This window comes from Bos grunniens, chromosome 7, assembly GCF_055505025.1.
Source record: "Bos grunniens cultivar Pamir isolate PY7600 chromosome 7, Bosgru_T2T1.0, whole genome shotgun sequence".
NCBI lineage: Eukaryota > Metazoa > Chordata > Mammalia > Artiodactyla > Bovidae > Bos > Bos grunniens.
Window position 1 is genome coordinate 70,883,611 of NC_141171.1, and position 23,940 is coordinate 70,907,550.

The following is a 23,940-nucleotide window of genomic DNA, read 5'->3' on the forward strand; positions in this document are numbered from 1 at the left end:
GATTCTCTGAGACTTGGGCTTGCCCCTTTCTTGACGATCCTGTTTCTTCTGAGATTGGGTAAAACGGGTAGAATTCTTAACTCCTGAAATTACTAGTGTTAGTGGCCCCTGGTGACAGGTCGAGTTCTCAAGTCCTCAGTCCTCAAACATCACCTTTTAGGCCTCATTCGGAACATGACAAAGCCACACGAGTCCTAGGCCCGTCTCCCACGAGGATCTCCGTTCACCTGAGTAAGCCTCAGTGCACTGCCTCCGAACCAGCTTCGACTTTGTCGAAATAATACCACAGACGTCATACTCCCGCGGCTCCCGCCCAAGAGCCCGCCAGCGGGACGCATGCGCAGAACTGGCGCGCGCCCACAGCCAGCTAGGCGTCGCAGGTGTGTGTACACCGGTCACAGTCTCCGAAAGGCCTGCTTCCCTCGTCGCGGCGAGGCAGTTCTTGGCGGCGACTACGTAGTATGACTACACGAAGAGAAACAAAGGAAGAGATTGTCCCGTCTCTGGCGCGCTTCCGTTTCAAACTCTAACTTCCGGTTCGTTAGCCGGTTCCGGTCCCCGTCTCTCACTTCCGGTCGCCGTGGGCTCCTCTGCGGTCGGTTCCTGCATCCGCTGTTGTCGATTCAGCTGTGCTCCAGGTGAGGGAACGCTGGGCATCCCTGCCCACTACCCGCGGAAACACCGTTGGGCTGGAGGACCGCAGCTTTGCTGTCCTCGGTGCGCGACCTTCACTGTGGCCTGGCAGGCCGGCTGGGGCTGCATTAGGGCGTCCCGCCCGCGGCTACCCTGGTCCGTGCGCGGCCCAGGCCTTCGGCCTCGGCCCGCTCATCACAGGGGCCGCCACCCTCGCATCCAGCCTCCTCGCCTGGGTGGAGGGCTTTCCGCGCCTCTGTGGGTTTTTGCGTCCTCCCGTCTCATTCCTCTCTCGTCTGGGGTTTGTCCATTTCTTCCCCCTCCCTGTTGAACGTATCTCAGCCCTTCTGGGTTTTGGGGGTCTCTGCCTGTCTTCTGTGCTGTCCCCTAGCAGCTGCTTCTCTGCACTCGCTCGCAGTTGCTGCAGCCGTGCTGTCCAGAGAACGAGTTGGCAGTTCTTCAATAGTAGGCAGGTTGAAAAGTTAATTCCCCTCAATTCCTAAAGCTGAAGGTCCTTTCAAATTGACCGCCTTTGCTACTTTTTAGTTGTGTGGTCTGGAGCAGCTTGTTTTTCTTTTTCAAATTTCTAGTCTGTATAGTGAAGACAGTAGTTGTCACTTTAGGATTGTGAAGATTAAATGAGATTATTCAATAAAATTGTCGAGCATATTATAATTTTTCTATTTTCACCACCATTTGTATCGCTTATAAGTGCTGTCACAGCTGTTATTGCAGGGCTTAACGCTATTGTCATGGTAAACATTACTACCTTGACTAGACAAGTCACCACTGTATGTTAGGTTGGAAGAATTTATCCAGACAGCCGTTCTTGACCGTAGTTTCACCACCATAAAGGTATGTTCCTTGCTAACTTATTTTGGTTGGATCGCCATACCTACCCCCAAAATCGTTTTTCACTTTATAAATCTGATAAGATCTGGAATGACACAAAACATTAGAATTGTGTAGGGAAAGGCCAAATGTGAAAACAGAAAATGACTCGTGCATTTGCATTGCATTGCTCCATTCTTGTGAATAATCTAAATATTCAAGGAGTAAAGTTCAGTATAACTTTGAAAAACACTTTTAAGGGCTTTTGCATTACACTTTTTTATGGTATTTGTTTTATTGTGCCTAGTCCTTTAGAGCAGTTGTCAGTTTGGAAATCCACTTGTGGCATAGGTGATATGTAACATTTGTATACTGCTTTACTAAGCACGCAGAGCCCATGCCATCTGGCACATTTTCTTTTTTAAGGCTGAGAAAATTGAAGAGCCTCTCTAACTTTAAGATGCCTCAAAGATGGGGGGGAGGTGGCAACAGGGATTGTTAAAACACGAAGTGCTAGGTCTCTTCTTTCCAGGCCCAGTTACATTTCTAACAAGTTACCAAGTGGGGTCAGTGCTGTTGAATGGTCTGGGGACCACACTTTGAGAACACTCATCTAGAGGCACAATGATTTGTCTGCACCCACCTAGAGTTGAGGTGATCTCGCTTCAAATGTTTTGTTCTGCCCAATACAACGTGCTGTATTAGCACTGTTTGCATTCCTAGCTCTTGTAAGTTTTCATTTTTATTTCCACTTCTCACAGAAAAATAATATTTAAATGGTATTTCAGTTTGACACAAAAGGCCTATTTGGCTTTTTTTTTGAGGAGTATAGCATTTGTTAGAGCACGTTCTTGCCAAATAGAATACATTGCTCTAAAGTAGCATACCTTCTTGTAGAGCAGGTTATAAACATAGAATGAATGTAAGTGAATTTATGGTGCTCTTTTCAATGGGCATGCTGAAGACATCTTGAGTTTCCAAATTACATTTGCATGTTAAGATTCAGAATTTGCCTTCTTTCTTGTTGGTTGTAATACTTGAAGAGTGCAGTCATAATATATTATGACAGCATTTGGAAATACCACTACTTTGAGATGAAAAAGATCTAGTTCTCTGACCTGCTGGGGGAACAAACATGAAAACTGGTAGAAAGCTTTATGGCGGGGAAGACCTACCTGCTATCATTGATGAGTGGCAGCTGCTGTATAATCTTTGTGTACTTTATCTGTGCCTGTGGGTTTTGTATTTACTGATCTTTGGTACCTTAAGTTCAATTCAAGAGAGACACAAGGGGAAGAAACTTGAGATTTAGTCAGAAGACCTGTTCATTTATCAGCTGTTTGTGCATAAGCCAATTACATAACCTCCCTGAACTCCTAGAGAATTCCATGGACTGTATAGTCCATGGGGTCACAAAGAGTCGGACACAACTGAGCGACTTTCACTTCACTTCTAAACTCTCTGTTTCCTTCACAGTGAAAGAGAGACAGTTCTTACCAAACAACCTTGTTAAATGAGATTGTGTAAAAACTGTTCTGTGTATTCAGTTCAGTTCAATCACTCAGTTGTATCCGACTCTGTGACCCCCATGAACTGCAGCACGCAAGGCTTCCCTGTCCATCACCAACTCCCGGAGCTTGCTTAAACTCATATGCATCGAGTCAGTGATGCCATCCAACCATCTCATCCCCTGTGAAAAAGTGAAAGTGAAAATCGCTCAGTTGTGTCTGACTATACAATCTATGGAATTCTCTAGGCCAGAATACTGGAGTGGGTAGCCTTTCCTTTCTCCAGGGGATCTTCCCAACCCAGGGATCGAATCCAGGTCTCCCGCATTGCAGGCGGTTTCTTTACCAGCTGAGCCACAAGGGAAGCCCAAGAATACTGGAGTGGCTAGCCTATGCCTTCTCTAGTGGATCTTCCTGACCCAGGAATTGAACTGGGATCTCCTGCATTGCAGGCGGATTCTTTACCAAATGAGCTATTAGGGAAGCCCTGTTTATTAAATCTGAAATAAATAATGGCCATTTACCATTTGTTTAATGCTGTGCCTAAAACACTGCAGTTCTAATTTTTGAAACTATTTAACCAATACTTACTTGCATAGTGCTACCTATGTGCCAGGTAGTATGTGACTTACAAAAATTAACTTACTCCTCATGAACCTTGAGAAGTAGGTAGTATTATCATCCCTATTTTACTGATGAGGAAACCTAGGCACTAAGAGTCAATTAACTTTCTAAGGTTAAATAGCTAATAAGTGGGATTCCTGAACTCCAAATTCAGGTAATCTGACTCAACAGTTTGTGCTCTTAACAACTCACTGTCCTACCTTGCAAATGGTAAATGAACATGGATGGTCCATCATGGAGGAATTTGCCTGTAGCACAAACCTAATATGTAGTTCATGATTGCAGCTTTCCAAACAGGAATAATCTGATAGAATATTAGAGGGTTGTAACTAAGCTAAAAGTTGGGAGCATGGAGGAATTTTAACTTTGACTCCTAATAACTTTTGGTGTTCTGATAACATTTCTATAAGTAGAAAATCCTGTTTCTGTACCATCAAGTTGTAAAATAGGACTCAAAGGATGCAGTTTATAAGACTTAGAGCTTTGATACATCTTTTTAAAAATTTTTGTTGAATATAGTTGCTTTGCAACGTTGTGTTAGTTTCTGCTGTATGACCATGATATCTTTGATACGTCTGTTTCAACATGTATATGGTTTTCTTTCTAGGTATCTTTTTCAGAAGGAAAACTGCCTTATCATATGTTTCAAAGATGGCTCTTCCTATCATTGTAAAATGGGGTGGACAGGAATATTCAGTGACCACACTTTCGGAAGATGATACTGTGCTGGATCTCAAACAGTTTCTGAAGACCCTTACAGGAGTGCTACCAGAACGCCAGAAGTTACTTGGGCTCAAAGTTAAAGGTAATTTTCTTCCTTCTTCAAATTTATTGCATTGATATATTTATAAATCTTTATATTAGCTATTACCAGTTCACCTTAATAAGTCTTTCCCCCTGGAGGTTTCTTTGATAGGGATATCCCTTAAACTATTTTAGTGATACAATAAGAGTATTTAAGGATACTTGGAAATAACACCACTATTAAGATTACTGTTGATTTCCTCTGACGGTTGATGTTTGCTTGTTAAACCTTGGACATGGAAGTCCCAGGTAAAGAGTGTAATTTGTAATATCTGTCTTCTAGTACAGTCTTTTCATTACAGCTTGGGCCTTTTACTCTCTCCAAATAACCTTTTCTCTTTTGAAAGTAATAATGATTTAGAAATTATCAGCAATGTTCATATTCAGTTAAAAGGCACTTTTAAGGTGTTTTTGTTTGTTTTATCATTGAAGAGTGAGTTCTGAGTAGCAGTAAATCTACAGTTATCCCAGGCAGTCAATTTTCAGGACTTTCCGGAAAACAGTTATTTTCATCTTGAACAACAGAATAAGAATAAAACATGAGTTTATTTAGTTAGTTGAATTAAAGATGTTCCTCTAAGACGGAGTTGGGGGAAAAAACCCAACCTTGTATTAATTGCTCTTCATAGTGTGTTAGAAACTGCTAATTCAGCAGTAATCGTTTATTAATTTAAGGGAAAAGAACCTGCTGTGGAATCTTTTAATGTTAGGGTTTTGTATAATGGGATAGTGAAATCAGCACCTGAACTTTAGTGAGAAAACAGTCATTTGCTTGTATTGTAGGCAAACCTGCAGAAAATGATGTTAAGCTTGGAGCTCTCAAACTGAAACCAAATACTAAAATCATGATGATGGGAACTCGTGAGGAGAGCTTGGTAAATGTTTACTTTTGTTACATTTGTCCCATTGAAGATGCGTGTGTGCTTAGTCGCTCAGTCATGTCCGACTCTTTGCGACCCTCCAGACTCCTCTGTCCATGGGATTTTTCTGGCAAGAATACCGGAGTGGGTTGCCAGTTCCTCCTCCAGGGGATCTTCCCGACCCAGGGATCAAACCCACGTTTCCTTCATTACAGGTGGATTCTTTACCACTGAGCCACCGAGGCTGAAGATATTATGATTTATATCACACTGTTACATCATAGTTTTAATTGTGGTAAAATTGTCAGTTTAATAGTCAATAGAAAGTAAAAACTGCACAGTGAATGTGGTATTAACTCAGCAGAAAGCAAACACTGGGGAACTTTTCCGTGTACACAGGCAGCTTTTAGTATAGTAGTAGTGATAATGGTCAAATTTAACGTGGTAAATCTGCCCAGTGAACATATGTAAAATGTGGACGTTTTCCCATAGCGCGTGCTTGCAAGACTTTTGGACTCAATTTGTATCTCTTAATTTTTTATGCTATGCATATATTTGTTATGTTAAAGATAATATGGTAAAGCAATACTGTTTTTCGTCTTAATAGGAAGATGTCTTAGGTCCACCTCCTGACAATGATGACGTTGTTAACGACTTTGATATTGAAGATGAAGTAGTTGAAGTAGAAAATAGGTGAGTGCTTTTCATCATCAAAGGGAATTGGTTGTAATACAAGAAAAAGTGAATCTTTTCGTCTGATTTTATTTTTCATTAGGGAGGAAAACCTACTGAAAATTTCCCGCAGAGTAAAAGAGTACAAAGTGGAAATTTTGAATCCTCCCAGGGAAGGGAAAAAACTTTTGGTACTAGATGTTGATTATACATTATTTGGTAAGTCAGCTGAAACGGTGCTTCATCGTCTGTTACCCGTAACAGCATTTTCCCCTTTTGTGTTTTCCTTGCACTACGAATTACTTGAAAGCATTTCTTTTTATTTTAAAAGTAAATCATTTATTGTAAGCAAAAAAAAGAAGTCATATGTAATCCCAAGATCCAGAGATCTTTTTTTATGTGTTAATTTCCTGGATATTTATATGTATATCCTTTTCATGTTTACTTAATGATATGTTCAACATTTCAATCATTTTGTATTCATTGTGAGTTAAATATATGTATTTTTTGGTCTGGTGATTTTCTAGTTTGTGAATACGTGATACTTTAATAAAGCCGTTACCTATTTATTAACATTTTATGAGGATTATTTAAAAATCATTTTTGATAGTTTATTTCTGGTTTTCTGTTATGTTCAAAACAGATTCTTGAATTTAAGAATTTGACATTTGATACTTCATGTCAACAAAAAAAGATATTCATGTCATCCTTTAATATTGCCAGAAATAATTAGTTAACTCCTGACATTAAAATGATCATATTTACCTCTAATCCTAACCTTTAAGTACATGTCATAAATTAGTGTACATTTATTTTAAAATTTGATTGGTAAATTAATTGAATCTGTTATTTTGGTGAAATATGATTATATTTGGAAGGTGAATGGCTAAAAAGTGAGTATATCTGGCCCTAGTTTGTTTTTCATATCCTAAAATAAGATCTATGTTTTAGAGATTAGAAGAAAACGTACTGTTTATTATATAAGCCTGAATTCTGGGTATTGACTCTGCAAATTGAACAGAATTGATCAGTTAAAGTTGGAGCAAGAATAGTGAATCGTGTGCTTTGAAGATGTCCCTCTGTCAGCTGATAGAAGTTAGTCCGAAGTAGTTAGTATTTTGAGTGTTTCTGTTATATTTCAGAAGTTTAATTGATGTTAGATACTTGTCCATGATAATAAACTAATCATCATTTCTAACTGATTTTCTTTTAGACCATAGGTCTTGTGCAGAGACTGGGGTAGAATTAATGCGGCCATATCTTCATGAATTCCTAACATCTGCATATGAGGATTATGACATTGTTATTTGGTGTAAGCTGTATTTCTTGTTTAGATTTTCATGAAAATAAGGTTGTTGCTTATATTACTTTGCTTTATAAAATGTGACTTAAATTTTATTTTGCAAATTTCTGATGAAGCATGTTTGATACTTTTATCACAGTGTGAACGTATACATGTATTTGCCAATACCACTGAAATACTTAAATATAGGATGAGAGTAGTTTATAGTGTGAAATAAAATGGCCTGTTTTTACAAGACCCCACTTTGATAAGGATCTTTTCTTTCTGATATTTCCTATAGAATCTTTGATGTTTTAGTATACTGTTGCTTTCTCCTTTCTTCATTATTCTAGTCTCAGAACATTAGAGAAACATATGTATTAAAAAAAATTTACAGTGATATAGTTCAGAAATAAAGGCAATGTGAATTTACTTAGGGAAAATTAATAAGTGGGTTAAAGCAGTGTGACTCAGTTGTGGTCTGCCATCCCAGGAACTTGTAGGTCTATGACAAGAGTGAGTTTGCTCCAGAAAAGTAAATTTACTGCATTACTGAGCACACTGTTCAGTTGAGGTGACATTATTTTTTTTGTGGCATGATTTTCTGAAAAGGAAAGGGGAGTGGTGTATTGATTTATATCTTACCTTCCCATAAACATTTTAAGTTTTCTCTTGGCAATGTCATAAGCAGAAAAGAGCTATCCTAATTGTGAATTAATAAACTCCCATCAGCTAAAGATGGTACATTTAACTGTATTAGGTTACTGATTATAGAGGCTACATACTTCTGCAGTCTGTAAATTTCCTTTGTATTTTCTCTTATTAATCAGAGTATTTCAATAGTTTAGTACTAACATGAGTGCATATCTGTTATAACTAAATATATACTTAAACATATAATTTTCTGATTTTTAAGATACAGAGGAGAAAGCTTCCTAAAAAACAGTTTTGTGTTCAGCAATTCTGACTTCTGAGATGACATTTGAGAAAAACGTTTATCCTCTAAATGTTATTAGAGTAGACTTAGGGATTTTGAGAACTTTTTACAATCATATATTTAAAATAGGTTATTTTTATAAATTTCATAGTAGTACATTGAAAAGGGCATCTCATTTTATAGCTAAGTAGACTAAGGTTTTAATTCTGGCTCTGACCTTCCTGATACTGGGCAGGTCAGTTAATCACTCTGAGCCTTAGCTTCTTCATCTGAGAAATGAAGATAAGGAAACCTATATTTCAGGATAGTTATAAGAATAAAATATTGATATAGCAACTAGTAATGTGTCTGACATGTAATAATTGCTTAATAGTTAAGAAATCCTTTTTATTAGCTGAGAATCTGTTTTTCATCTGGGAATTACAGATTCAAAATATATACTGAATTAAAAAGTTATTTTTCCCTATCACATGATTTGTTGTCATTGTAGACACATCATTCTCTAAAATTTTAGTTCAGCTGACCAATTTTGCGTGTAAGGTGATTTTGGTTCTTTTATGTGTGCTAAAGATTTTTATTCCAAGAACTTAGGTACCTCAATTGCCCTTAAAAAATAACATACATGCATGTGTATACACACTTTAAATAATTGAACTCCTTTTTCCCTTTTGAAATATTTTACTCTGTAATACCTATGTAGTTTAAGTCCAGTAACTTGAGATGAGTAATGCACATGAAGCTGAAGGTTGAATTTTAATGTCAGTGATCTCAAAGAGGTTGGTAACTGACAGTGAGCAGGTACATAACATAGATGCAGTTTATGAATTTAGTTGTCCCAGACTTGTTAAAAGCTGCTCGACTCAGTGATCACTAAGTTTGCCAGACCTGGAAAAATTGTAATTTTCATTAGCTTATATTGACATACATACATATTCATCTGCTTATATTGACATACATACATACACACGCCCCCACCCACACAACCCCCGCCCCCGCCACCTGTGTGTTACCTGGCAGGGGGAACATAGAAAAAAATGGAGATCCAGGCACCCTAAATTCAAGTTTAGAACTGATGGAGAATAGTAGCAGGGCTGTTTTTTAAAGGGTGATTAGGGCTTGATTTATGAATTTCCTAGGTTCAGAGTTCCTTTGAGCATTGGTGACTGGTATCTTTTAGAGAAAAGTTAAAAATTGTTGTCTTGAAGACACAGTAAAATAAGTTTGTTTTTATAAATAATTAAAAGAAAATTAACCATAAATTATGCTAGGGATTATTTGTGGTATATTTGAACTTTTAGTATTGCTTAGAAACTAATTTATACAGAAGAAAGATTTTTTTAAATTAAGTTCAAACTTTTCATATATATTGTGTTATCATTCCTCATGTTTTAGCTGCAACAAATATGAAGTGGATTGAAGCTAAAATGAAAGTAAGTGTTAGAAAACAATCCATTTAAGAACATTTTGAAACTGCATTTGTCTTTTTAGAAAATTCTGAATTAATTTCATTGTGATTGGAGGACATTTAGTACCAAAACAAATGCCAATATCAGGAGTTAGAGGTGTTTTTCAAGTCTGCTTAGTGGTGATTTGCTTTGATTACCTACCTATGTCTTTTTCAAGATAAAGTACAGCAAAGCTCCTGTTCCTCTTTCCCTCATTTTATGCTAACACTTTATTTTCCTTCTTTTGTCTGATATGTGATGCTTAAAGGAGTGATGCTCTTCTAAAATAGTGAATTAGGAAGTAACCTGTTTCTGGTAGTATATTGAAAAGGGCCCCTCATTTGGAAGCTAAATAGACTAGAGTTCTTTGGACTACCATTTACTCAATCTGCTTAGTGAAACTAAAATGCTTGCCAGTTGTTGATCAAGATGTGGTAGCCAGGGGGATAGAAAGATGGTATAATGGGAAATTATGCTGGGCTATTCATAAAGCCTGGGATTGTCTACATTATTATATTTTAACCATGTGAACATTTATATTTATAGGAGCTGGGAGTGAGTACAAATGCAAATTACAAGATTACCTTCATGTTGGACAGTGCTGCTATGATAACAGTGCATACTCCGAGGAGAGGATTAATAGATGTAAGAAGTCATTTTTCTTTTATTTAAAGACTTGCTTGTTTTCTGATATATTATTTGCATTTGTATTTATGGAATAAACTACACAAAGAGTTTAGAAATCCGACTGGATAATAAAGTATCAGTTGAGTTTTGACGGAGGAAGCTGTATTTCAAGTTAATAGATTTGAATTTTAGTGACAAAATTAAGAAGCTTAAGGAAGGGCTGTCAGGAAAAGTCATGGTTAATTGTCCTATGATGATAGCAGCACAGTGTTGCTAAAGACAGAATGCTGCTGCTACTGCTGCTGCTAAGTCGCTTCAGTCGTGTCCGACTCTGTGGGACCCCATAGGCGGCAGCCCACCAGGTTCCGCCATCCCTGGGATTCTCCAGGCAAGAACACTGGAGTGGGTTGCCATTTCCTTCCCCAATGCATGAAAGTGAAAAGTGAAAGTGAAGTCGTTCAGTCGTGTCCAACTTGTAGCGACCCCGTGGACTGCAGCCTACCAGGCTCCTCCGTCCATGAGATTTTCTAGGCAAGAGTACTGGAGTGGCTTGCCATTGCCTTCTCCAACAGTGTAGAGGAGACAGAGTAGATGAGAAAAAATACTGGATATCTTCAGGGAAGATAGTAGAAACAGACCAGAACATACTTGTCTTGGCCTATATGAAACTGATAAATAAAAGCAGATACATCATGATGCATGTCTTTGGGGTGACGTATGTGAAGGCCTAAAGAAAATAAGAAGAACCGTCAAAAAAGATTTGTGCTTAAAAAGATTAAGTTTCTTCACTTTGTTTACTCATGAAGTAACTAGTCATACTATGAACTTCTAGTATCTGCAAAGCCCTGCAATGGGCACTGTTGGGAATAAAGAGATGAGAACACCTGGTTCCATGCCTTTTGGAAACACACAGACTAATAGGAATTGGGGAGAACTTAGCAAACTAGGAAAATTTAGAAGAGACAGTATTAAAATTGTCCATCCTAAGTCAAATTATGTGCATGGGGATTTTTCAGTAAAGGAAATTAAATCTACATCAGGAGAAAATGTAATTTATTATCTGCTGAAGTGGTACATTTACTAAATCTAAACGGGGAAAAGAAGTGTGGCAAATGTTAAACATAGGAATGTTTCTAATAATGAAAAAGGAATAAAAAGAAATCCTCAATAAACAAATCCCCACCACGGTAGACAGTTGATTGTATAAATTTTTGTTCACCCATTTAATGGAATGCGGCTAACTATTTGATGTAGTATTTAGTGCTTTAAAATTTTTTCATGATACATTATTAAAGTGAAAGAAGTATTTTAGCAGTATTTGCAAACTGTTAGAAAATAGTTTTTTAACCTTTGTTTGGTTCAGGGTTTCCCTTAGCTTAACAAAAGATCTGTGAACTCTTTGAGGCTGCCGCTGTTTATCAGAAAGACTGGAGGTAAATATACCGGAATATCTAGTTGTAATCTTTGGTACTAACTGGATTATAGATATTTAAAATTTTTCCTTTGTCCTTTTTTGTGTTTTCACAATTTTTTTCCCTACAGTCAGCAATGTTACTTCTCTAATTGAGAACAAAGTAGCGCATGTTTTGGGGAACATATAGTGCTTGACCTAATTACAAAATGACAGCTCTATTTAGGAGGATGTAGGATTGCTAACCCTGGCTGTCATAGAGCTCTTGTCTTATCTCTTGAGACTTTATGTTGGCTAGGAAAACCAAAAATCTGGTTTGTTGTTTCAGTTCCAATATATTTGTCTTCAAGTATTTGGGGGGTTTGTTTCAGTAGTAAACAGATAGTGCAAACACATACAGCAAATAAAATTTTAATGACATTAAAATATTTCAATAACATTTTTTGTAGTAGCAAGAACGCTAAGATAGGAAAAGAGACTTTCTCCATATTAAAATAAACTATAGAAGGAAAAAAGAAAACATTTTAAAATGACAACTCTTATCACTATTTATTACTACCATTTAATTTCATATAGTTAATAGCATGTAATCTCGTATCACAAATGAGACTCCTGCATTCAGCAAAAAGTACTTTTTCTTCTAAAAGAAAAAACTTTTAACTTCTAAAAGTTAGTGTATTAAAAAAATTTTTGAATGTATAAAAAAAGTTCACGTGATTCACAAAGTATGTAGTGAAAAGTCTTCCTCCGTCCTGAACCTTCCAGCCACTTAACTGTCCTTCGTATAGGCAATCACTGTTACTTCTCATGTGGTTTTACAGAGAATTTATGCAAGTATCAACAGATATGAATATCTGAGGAATTATCTTTTTGAAGGCTCATTTTAAGAATTCAGAAATACAAGAAAGAATTTACATATTATGGTATTTTTGAAGTTAAGCAGTCAAATGCTCTAGAAATTGTGCACCTGTACTACTGAACTAAAGAGAAAGTCAATTTTTGCTTTACAAAATATTTAAATATTGTAGTAAAAGAGCCAGATACATTGTTGTTAAGGTTTGCTAGTTTTGAAAACAGAACCCAAGTGAAACCTCAGGTTCTGGGGACATAAGACTGCTCAGCAGACTCTAAATAATTACTAGATTCTTACTTTTTAAATTAAATACTCTTATTTTGATCCCAAATCTTTGTGTTAAAATTATTGAAAGTGTTATAATGGGCTTAGTTCCATTAGACATGAGCAGACCTTTCAGAAGTTAACATTGGGAGATACATTGTCTCTTAAAGTGTGTTGCCTCTCAGTTCTGGTCTGTTCACAGAGCCATCACTGTCTTGTGGTAAAGGAACACTCTGGCATAGTTCTGTAGGCATTTTGCAGTATTTTTGCTTCTAAGAAAGGATGAACTATTAATGAAATTTAAGTTAAATCTAAGTTTTTATTCTAAGGTAAAGCCTCTTGGTGTTATATGGGGAAAGTTTTCGGAGTTTTACAGCAAGAAAAACACCATCATGTTTGATGACATAGGAAGAAATTTTCTAATGAACCCACAGAATGGACTAAAGGTAAGACATAATTTACTTGCTATTCTCATATATGCTGGTATATGTAGTAGAACTTTAGCACTATTGAATTTCATACATTTTTTCAGGTAATGTGTTGGCAAGAAGAACTTACATGTTTAGAAAAATTCGTATAAAATTGAACATTTTCTCTTTCGCATGGTATCTCCTTAGTTAACCAACTCATGTTGATGTTTTATTTTCACTAAGCTCTGAGGAACAACATGAGCTTACTGACATTGACTTTCAGCATCAAAAGTGAAAGCATCAGACATTGTTGGATTAAGGATTGTTGTTGTTGTTAAGTCTTTAAGTCATGTCTTACTCTATGTGATCCCATGGACTGTAACCTGCCAGGCTCCTCTGTCCATGATGATTCTCCAGACAAGAATACTGGAGTGGGTTGCCATGCCCTCCTCCAGGGGATCTTTCCAACCCAGGGATCGAACCAGGTCTCCTTCATTGCAGGCAGTTTCTTTACTGTGTGAGCAGTGTAAAATTGGTGAGAGAGAAATTGAAACTTAAAGTTTTTGGTACCTGTGACTGCCAATGTGTCAGTACAATATGAAAATGGAAAAGAGAGCTTGATATTATGGTACTAATGCAAATGAAATCTCCATTTGAAGTGTAAATCCTGACACTAAGATATTTTTAATCTCAGTCCTAAACTTTTCCACAAGCTGAATTCTTGATGACTTTAAAAGACAAGAGAAAAACTTGAAGCAGATACATTTTTGAAGCTATCCTTGCAGACTATTGATGTGGTCTTCGGTGTACAAGAAGGATAGTTGAGGGAATTTTTATTAATCTAGGCAGTGAATTGTCACAAATATAAAAACTCTTGACTTGGAAGAGAAGTACTAGGGATAGATTGGTGGTTATGTTCCCCTTTAAAAAACTGATTTCTGTTTGAGGCTTTAGGAGAAGTGCTTTTCCCCTGTGTGGTTTACCAGGTAAAAGACACAAAAGTACATTCTTCAGTCTTGAGCAAAGATTCAGTTGGTCTAAGCTGAATCTTGTATGAAACCAATGGTATCTGTACTGGAAAGGAGGTAAAATCATGGTATTCAGGGAATGATTAAAATTTTTTTTTGGTTGAGGTATAATATTAGTTTCAGGTGTACAATATAGTTTATGATTTGATATTTGTATAAATTGTGAAATGATCACCACACTTCTGTCACCATACAGAGTTATTTTTTTTCTTGTGATGAGAATATTTAAGATCTACTCTCTTAGCAGCTTTCAAGTATGCAATACGGTATTACTAACTATAGTTATTATGCTCTACCTTATATCCCCATGACTTATTTTATACCTAGAGGTTTGTACCTTTTGACTTTCTTCGTTTCTCCCACCTACCCATTTCTGGCAACCACCAATCTGTTCTTTCTGTTCTCTGTTAGGTATGAGCTTGGTTTTGTGTGTGTGTTTTGTTTTTGTTTTGTTTTTGTTTTTTCTTAGATTCTGCATGTAAGTAAGACAGGGAATGACTTTTGAGAAGAGCTTAAATTAAAAAAAAAAATATTACTTTCATGTGTGTTTTTAGAAGAAACATTTTCCCAGCCGACATTTGGGCCCTCCTCATCTCTGGATACAGCAAGATGATGATACAAATTTCTAGTACTTTAGAGCAAGATTTTTTTTTTTTTTTAACCAGAGTACTCAGTAGAATCACTGAAGGAGTTCCTAAAAATATATTAGTTTCCACCTCCAAAAATTCTAATTCAGGAGAGGTATTTTTAAGCATTCTGTAGGTAATCTCTCTCATGTCTCCTTTTGAAAACTCCTTCTAAGAAAGTAGTAATTAATGTTCTGCCCACATTGACATAGAAGTGGTTTTGAAATTGAGAAATACTCTTAAACTATGTGTTTGTTAGCACTGTTTCATAATACTTCTGGTAGAAATCTCAAAGATTTCACAGAGATTTTAAAGACTGCTTATTTTTGAAGTAGTTAACTTCTTATAATAAAAGTTTGTTAATCTTAAGGTTTGAAATATAACATAGGAGGCTTTGTCAGTTATAAATATAGTACTGAACTTAAGGAAGTTGAGTTTCGGTCATGCATAAACAGTAGTTACTCTGAACTTCACTTTTATTATCTATATAAGGAAGTGGAAATATAAAAGAATGTAGATCATCTAAATATTCTTAAGTTCCTAAAAATGTTTTTTTGGTTATGCAGCAGTAGGGATAATATATGTTGATCACTTAGATTATTCTTGAGAATGGAACAGTGATTATACTGAAACAGTTGAAGTCAATTTTTTCCACTTAACTGGTTTAACTTTTAGATCTAGAATCTTTGGGTTATTTTAGTTTTGTTAATAGTGCTTAAGACCAATTCAATTGTTTAGAAAGTAAAAGTAGCTTAGTAGGGCCTTGGGTTGAAAGTCTTATTTATTAGGCACTGAATCTGTACTTTCTCTTTCAGTCTAAATCTTTTCCTGCTTTTACACTGGAAATCACTTTGGTACATTGTATGTTAATAGTTTAGAAGTTAGTATGTTTCTTTTACAACCTTTAGTTACATGAGGAAATACTTTAAAATATTACAGTATTGCCCAGGATTGTGCAAAAACTCATGTCACCACATTCTGATATCATGCCTGTTTATACCTAGCTGCAGAGCTTACGCAAGCCCCTGCGGAGACTCTTCTTGATCTCCAGCAGTCACTGCTGCTGCTGTGAAGCAGCACTGCCTGTTTGGAAGTAGGATCTCCTACAAGAGCTTGCATCTGTGCAGATTCTGACAGCTCTTACTGGTGCCAGTCAGCCACCCGCTGACTCACAGCTGTGGAGGTCCTTGGCCCTAAGCTGTTTTGATGCAAGTAGAACCTGGGATGTATGGGAGTATTTTCTTCTGTTGGTTTCAAGCTGCTATTGTGTTTTTCCCATGACACAGTATATAAAAATTCTTGTTAAACCTCTACTCTTGATTGACACGGTAACACTCCCATGGGCTCATTGTTCTCAATATGTAACAGTGATCAAATGTCATATTTTTAAATGTCCCTATGTAAAATTGACCAGTGTGCATTTTCTCTCAGTCACGATAAGGATGTATTAATATTTTACTAAAATGATTTATTCACTTCTTATAGGAGTATGTTTGATTAAAAACAATTTTTTTTTTATAATGGAAAAGTTCAAACATAGAACTGCTTGGAATTGTATAAATTAACCCCCATGTATGCATCATCCTATTTAAACAACTTGTTAATTCATGAATGTTTGCTCTATACCTTAACTGTTTTCCTCTCTTTGATATTTTGCAGCAAATCCTAGACATTATTTCATCTAAAATTAGTTAAAGGTTTATGAAATGCTATCGAGTGGTATATAGATGAGCAGGTTGTTTTAAAAAGTAGAACTCTATTAGAACTTTAACATAAAGAAAAGTACATAAAATGTATAGTTTAACATTATTTTACAGAGAACTTGTGTAACTACCATTCAAGTCAAAATATAAAATTCCTTACTAATTATAGTCTTCAACCCTGTCCATCATCCTGACTTTGATGCTTTTGAAATGAACTTTTTATCATAATAAAATATATTGAACTTAAAAATTCAGAAACCATGACCACTTTTTATGGAAAAACTCATATAATTAAAAATATTTTAATAGAGACTTTAATAATAAAGAAAAATACTTATGATAAAATGTGAGTGAAAACAGGTTATACCAATGCATAATATCTTAGTTATATAAAAATTTAATAGAAAAATACTGATGTGAAATAATCAGACATTTATTTTTCATCATTAGTTTGTTCTTCCATACTAATATATGATAATGATGTTTTATTCTCTAGTATTATAATACAAAGTTGATTTTTTAAATTTATTTAAATGTTTTCTCTTTTCTTTTTTTTAAATAACAAAACAACTATGTGGAGGACTTCTGGGGTTAAATGCATATGTAATATTGCATTTTATTGTCTGATAGTTTTTTATCAGTTTTTGGTCTTTGAAATTATTTGTAATAATAAATTTATGGTTTAAAAAAGTTTATCTCACTCTTCTATAAATCAAGCTTGTATTGTGTACCTTTTTAATGAATGAAGTGACGTGGATGAGATTATTTAATTAGTAAGAAGCAACTAGATAGAAGGGGGAAAAGTCTTAAGTAGTTCTGCAAAGTAGAGAAGCCATGTAGGGTTGAAGTGCTGTAAGATAGCTGGTGTTGTCAAGTTCAGACTGAAAGGCTAATAGAAGACAAATTAGGTGGAAGGGCTCTTCTATTATAAACACACCATGACTGTCAGTGAGATAATATAAAAGTAATTCTTAGTATTGACATCCTTGGTGATATTAATTTCTTTGACTGTAACTTAAATGTACAAGTTTGTACTATTTTTCTTACTGCAATGTGAATTATTGGATAATGTCTGTTTGCTAATAGATAAGACCTTTTATGAAAGCACACCTAAATCGAGATAAAGACAAAGAACTTTTAAAATTAACCCAATACCTCAAGGAAATAGCAAAACTAGATGATTTTTTGGACCTGAATCACAAATACTGGGAAAGGTAAGTGTCATTTGTTTAATCATTTATTTCATCTGTACGTTAATGAATGAAAAAATTATCTGGTATCTGTGGTATACACATAACTCTTATTTTTTATTTAAAATGGGTAAATTCTAAAGCTGTTTTGTAATCTAGTGACATCTCCCCTGGAACTGTTTTTCCCTTTCGTCTTAACCTCTGACTTGTTCATAAACACATCTCTTAAGACCTTCGGTACTTCTTTAGTAGAGAGGCTCTCAAAGGCTAGTGCATGTTTTTAATGCTACCTGTTAATTATTTTGTAACATTTAGTGGGTCACTCTTTTATGAATCATATGAGAATGTAGTCCCTGTTCTCATACTGTAAAATAATGTCAGGATAAAATAAAATATGCTAAAATGTTTTTTGTTAAAAATTACAAGTAACCTCTCTGTAGCAGAAAAATTAGAAAATTAATTCCTTTAGGCAAACGGTTGTGATTATGAAAGATACTAGCTTGATGTCTTGTCTTCTAGTCTTTTTTTCTGAGCACAAATTTAAATACAAATCTACACATAGATTGCATGTAAACATCAAGATTTTGTAGGATAAACCTCTGGAGGTGTGGACAGGATTATGTACTGCAAGTATTCTTTTCAAAGTAGATCTTTAAAGATTGGATTTCACTAATACAGCAACAAAAGAAACTTCATGTAATATAACACTCTGGCTGAATTACACTTTTGGCTTTTCAGATCACTCATACACTTATTTACTTAGATATACTTATATACTTACATAAACTTGTAATATGCTTCTTACTAGAGTCTCATAATATTAGGACTGTCATTTTTATCCCCAGTTCCTATAAATGGTGTAATAACTAAGTCATAGGAATAATAGACACCATTGTGAGCAAGTTTTACCATCAAGACTTATCTAGATCTCCTGATTTTAAGAACTCTTTCTCCACCCCCATAGCTCTGAGTATAGTAATTCATAAATGGGAGAAATAGAGATGTAAAAATTTTAGTTTGTTTGCACACTCCTATAAAATAATATGAAGAAAAATTTGTTTGTTTAGTGAATTAACATCTTTACACTCTTGATCAGAGTTCTTTAGCAGCTTTGGCTGACTACCTTTATGCAGGAAGATCATTAAATGGACTTTGAGTTTTGGGGGAAATTTATAATATTGGCTAATACATTGGTTTCACATTTGGAAGTAAGACAGTATGTAGTGACAGTGTGCAGCCTCCAGAGTCTTGTTTTCAATCTGAACTCCACCACTTTCTTGCTGTATGAACTTGGACAAATTGCTTAACCTCTTGTGACTGTAAAATAGAAATAAATTCTCGTTGAAAACTCCTCATAGAATATTGTGAGGACTAAATAAATTAATGCATGTGTTTAGAACAGTACTTGGCACATAATTAATGTATGTTGCTGCTGCTGCTGCTGCTAAGTTGCTTCAGTCATGTCTGACTCTGTGCGACCCCGTAGACGGCAGCCCTCTAGGCTCCTCTGTCCCTGGGATTCTCCAGGCAAGAATACTGGAGTGGGTTGCCATTGCCTTCTCCTAATGCATGTTAGGGATTATTAACAGTTATTACTTATCTTGAAAAGGTTTGTTATTAAAATAAGCAACTTTCTTTGGGGAGGAGTGTTAGATTGTTAACTTGAATTCAGTGTAATACAGCTTAGACATCTTTATTTTGATTTCTTGCAGGTATCTCTCAAAGAAGCAAGGACAGTAGTTACAAGCTGTACTGGCAGTTATTGAAGATACTTGATTATCCAGGAACAACTTCTCGCTTTTATGCTAAAGATCTTTATGATAGTGCTGGACACTGCAGCAAATACCAACTGCTTATACTTGGTCTTCCAGTTTTTTTGTAAATTTAATTTTATATTTTTTGAAGATCATAGCAATACGCCAAAAAAGAAAAAAGCTCCCCCCATATGAATATACTGTAACTCTTAAAAAATATTTTCTCCAGCATAGAGTAGTGAGTACTGACCACACCACACCCCCCCCCCCCCCCGCCACACACACGAAGTGGCAGAAATGTATACTTAACAATGTTATTTTGTGACTTTGGAAACAAGTATGTCTTGTGTTTTTGTCTCAATGTGTTGTCTAAGCCCAAACCCATCTTGAAACTACTGTTTTTCTCTTTAAAACCAAAAAAAGAAATGTTCTTAGTAAGGAACTTAATTTGGTTTGCTTAAAATCACTAAGATTTTTTTCTTTATTCCTTTGTCATAAACACAATTTCTCTTCTTACTCCACTACTTACATTTCTACATTCTGACCTGTTTCATTTGGGTCTGTATGTGTGTCAGTGTTCTTTGAATAAAACTGGAAAACGTCTGCTGTGATACACATATGTCATAGTATGACAAATAGTAAACATAAGACTGAGGAATGGAAGTCCAGAACTAGAGTGTGTTTCTTTGTGGTGGCCAAGTAGAAGCACTCCTGCCTCAAACCATTGTCCTAAAAGCAGTACATTTTCAAATGGGATGTATCACTGGTTCAGCCCTGAAAAGCATGAACAAAAAGTTTTTGTTCTGTTCCAGCTCTGTCTTGTAGAAGTGCAGACACTGTGTTTCAGTGAAAATACCTAGCCATAAGATGAAAAAAAATTTATTTGCAATGCTTGTGCCTGCAGATATGTAATGTGACCACTGTTTTGTGTTGACAGTATTGCTTTATAGAGTTCTTCTATTTGAAAGGAATCTGATTCTTTCAAATAAACATGGTATATATTGTTCTTATGGGGGACTATTTCAGTGGTGTAAATAATAAATTTCTTTTCTTAAGACATTGGTTATCTGCTCTATATTATCCCAGATATTTTGTCTCTTTGTTGAATCATGAAACAAACACTAGGTTCAGGTAGGCACTTCTTGAAAAAAATTAAATGTGTATAGTTTTTAAAGTGTTTATCACTATTCATGCATTTGGAGTTGATTTTAGCAACTAATTAGGTAGTTAGCTTACTTATTTCTAATAAGCACCATGTTTTCAGAAAGATAAACTGTTTGGGGTGGTTATTATAAAGATATAGAGTATAGAAGCATTTGAGAACCCTTAATTAAAATGATTCAATGAGAGCATTTTAATTAGGCTAAATTTAAATATTTAAAGATAGAATAGAATCTTTTAGAGTATTTCTTTGGCACATTTTCCCACTGTAAAAAGCAGCTTATTATTCTAAGTTAGGCATGGAAAGGGCTTGATCTTTTTAAGAAAGTTGAAAACTTCAAACTGTTTATATACGTTGATAAAGAGCAAACATTTTCTAAATCAGTGTAAACTAGAATATAAAACTTAGCAACCTTCAGGAAGCAAAGCAGAATAGGATTCAAGAAAATTTTTTTTCTGCCGTTAGGTGGTATCCTAAACCAAAGTTTATTAGTGGATATGCTAAATTAAGCAGTCCTGAGTGAACCTTGTCATTGTCAGCTTATTGGAATCACATGTGCTTGTGTGGTTATACATTCGTAGTGTGAGAATTTTAGTTTGTCTTCAGCATCTCATGATTTATTGAACAGATGTATCTATATATATCTGTGTATGTGGTGTACACAACAGAACCAAGAGATGGCTTAATTCAGATGCATATTCTAGTGAAATAGAAAGTTAGTTTTATATATGCAGATATTCCAAACTTTCAGACATTAGTGCCTAACAAAGTATATTTAATCTAAAAACTGCAGAACATCATTAAATATTTGGTTTATAGGGCTGTTTTATTTAAGAAGTACATATAATTTTTAAAGATCACGTAAAATCTCACCACCTCAAGGTAGCCATGATTAACACTGTGATGTACTTCAGGTTTTTGTCAGTGTTCATGTGTGCTGGTGGAATATGTGTACAAGAATGTCAAAATATGTCCTAGGGGCTCTATGTGCTTGAATTAGCCCATGTGGTTATTTTCAGATCCATATAGTTAGAATGATGTTGAAGGTGAAACTCCCAATATTTTGGCCACCTGATTCGAAGAGCTGACTCATTTGAAAAAACCCTGATGTTGGGAAAAATTGAAGGCAGGAAGAGAAGGGGACAACAGAGGATGAGATGGTTGGATGGCATCACCGACTCAATGGACATGAGTTTGGGTAAACTCCGGGAGTTGGTGATGGACAGGGAGGCCTGGCATGCTGAGGTTCATGGGGTTGCAAAGAGTCGGACACGACTGAGTAACTAAACTGCACTTAAATGATAGTTGGAAAGCCCCTGGAAGAAGAGACTATATTTCTTTTCCTCTTGAATTCTTTCCAGGTACATAGTAGGCCTGGTGGATACAAGACAAATATGAGTTAACTAATGAATATATAAACAAGCCATAAAATATACACTTATGTAATGTCATTATTTGAAACATTTGCTCTAAATGCTTTCAACCATAATGAGACTCACGACTATATGTATTTCCCTTTTTGCATCCCTGTATGTTAATTTTTTCCATCTACCTTTGAGGGGTGTATATTGAAATAAGGACAATATTTTCATGAGAACTTATTGTAAAGATGAAATTTGTAAGTTCTAGTTACTGATGCAATGTTGGATGGCTCCTCTGCTATACATTTATGTCTCATGATGCACAGGAGAGATTATCATCTATTTATTAGTACCTTCTTTAGTAGTAAATTGATTCATACAGTTTACAAATGCCTTTACCAAACAATAATAAAAGTGCACAGCACCTGTCTAAACGCCATAATTCCTTCTCATAAACTGATATTCTTAGGGAATTCTGAGAGCTCAAGGCTAGATGATTCTTTTGACTAAGAGGACACTGATAGGTATCATGTAGATGCCACTGAGCAGCAAATCATCAAAAACAAAGTGCTGCCATTTGCCTGCCACCATCCAGTTTACTGAGCAACTAACTAAGCACCCCCACATCCAGCCCCATGGTGGGGCGCAGGAAATGTGCATGGGGGCCCTGGCCTGTAGGAAGTCTTGCTAGGACCACTGACCACCGACACTTCTCAAATGTTAGCTCCCAAGATGGGCCCATATTATCATTACTCCATCAGGCAGCCGCAGCCTACTTGAGAAGGTAGAGAGGTCCTGCAGGTGATCCAAGTCAGGGAAGGTCTTGATTTGAGTAATTAGAGGAATTTAACTGAGTCCTATGTTGGAGTCAGGCTGAGATCTGCAACAGTCTTGAAAGCACCACATAAATGCAACAGGTGGCTCTGAATAACATGGGAGTCAACAGACCCAGGTTGGATCTCCAGTGCTACAACTTATATGAGGGTCTAAGGTAAGAAACACAACCTCTCTGTTTCCTATTGCTACATAACAAGTTACTGCAAACTTACTGGCTTAAGACAACACCCGTTTAGTCCCTCATGATGTTAGGAGTCTGTGTACTGCTTAGTTGGATCCTCTGTTCAGGGTCTCACGAGGCTGCAACAAGGTATCTGCCAGGCTGTATTGGGGAAGAGTCTGCTAGAAGTCAAGTCCTTTGCCCCATTGGGCCTCGTTGGTTCTAACCAGTTTTTGTTGTGTCCTGGCTCTGTCATTCTTTTAATGGTTGTGCCCTGCTCCCTTCCTTCCCCTTTCAAGGTGAGGTCAGACTCAAAGACAGGCAGGTAGCAAATATAGGGGGGCCAGTGAAAACAGATAAGCCATCTCCAGAAGGGATAAAATCTTGTAATCCAGGTAATGAGGATTTTGACAACATTCCTGGGGCATGGGATTGAGATGGGGAGGGGTCTGCTCTAGGTTTTCAATTAGCCACACTTGTATTTGCTAAAGTCTCCGAAATCTGCTCTGGACCTTGGTCACTGGTCCACATGAGTTGTTGCCACCTTAACTCCCATTCCACGCCAGGTCCAGGGATGCTCCTTGTTATGTCTGAACTTCTGCTGAATGTACAGAATTCCTGTGCTTCCCTCAGCCTTGAGTCACTCTGTGGAGCCAACACCCTGTGGTACCTCAGAGCCACTCAGGAGCCTTCTTCAGGTCAGCCTTCTCCCTTCACCGAAGAGGAAGCTGAGCCACGGTATCACTCTGCGGGGCTGTCTAGGTTCTCTCTGCCTAAGGCACACCACACAGCCATTTCTTCTCTGAGATCATGGCACCCCTCGTGGACACTACCTGAGAAGAGAGGCCTGCATTTGCTTTGCTCTCTGATCTCATGAACCTTCATGGAATTCTCCTTGTCCCCGTCCTGGGCTCATTTTCCTATTGCTGCTGCTGCTGCTGCTAAGTCGCTTCAGTCG

General features: G+C 36.4%; 1 protein-coding gene across 3 annotated transcripts; it reads left to right on the forward strand.

Annotated features, from left to right (window-relative positions):
* The first annotated feature begins 567 nt into the window (after positions 1–567).
* Positions 568–20,519, forward strand: UBLCP1 (ubiquitin like domain containing CTD phosphatase 1). 3 transcript variants are annotated; one of them, XM_086412693.1, is made up of 11 exons: positions 568–1,488; positions 4,204–4,401; positions 5,184–5,275; positions 5,868–5,953; positions 6,036–6,151; positions 7,146–7,244; positions 9,544–9,581; positions 10,143–10,241; positions 13,081–13,197; positions 17,605–17,732; positions 19,421–20,519. In XM_086412693.1, exons 2-11 carry the CDS (start codon positions 4,248–4,250, stop codon positions 19,446–19,448), a joined length of 957 nt encoding a protein of 318 aa, XP_086268819.1. In that variant the 5' UTR covers positions 568–1,488; positions 4,204–4,247; the 3' UTR covers positions 19,449–20,519. The 3 variants fall into 3 exon arrangements, with proteins under 3 accessions (XP_086268819.1, XP_086268818.1, XP_086268820.1); XM_086412692.1 differs by having other exon boundaries at positions 568–638; XM_086412694.1 differs by lacking the exons at positions 17,605–17,732; positions 19,421–20,519 and adding an exon at positions 15,820–16,800 and having other exon boundaries at positions 568–638.
* Positions 20,520–23,940: the final 3,421 nt, after the last annotated feature.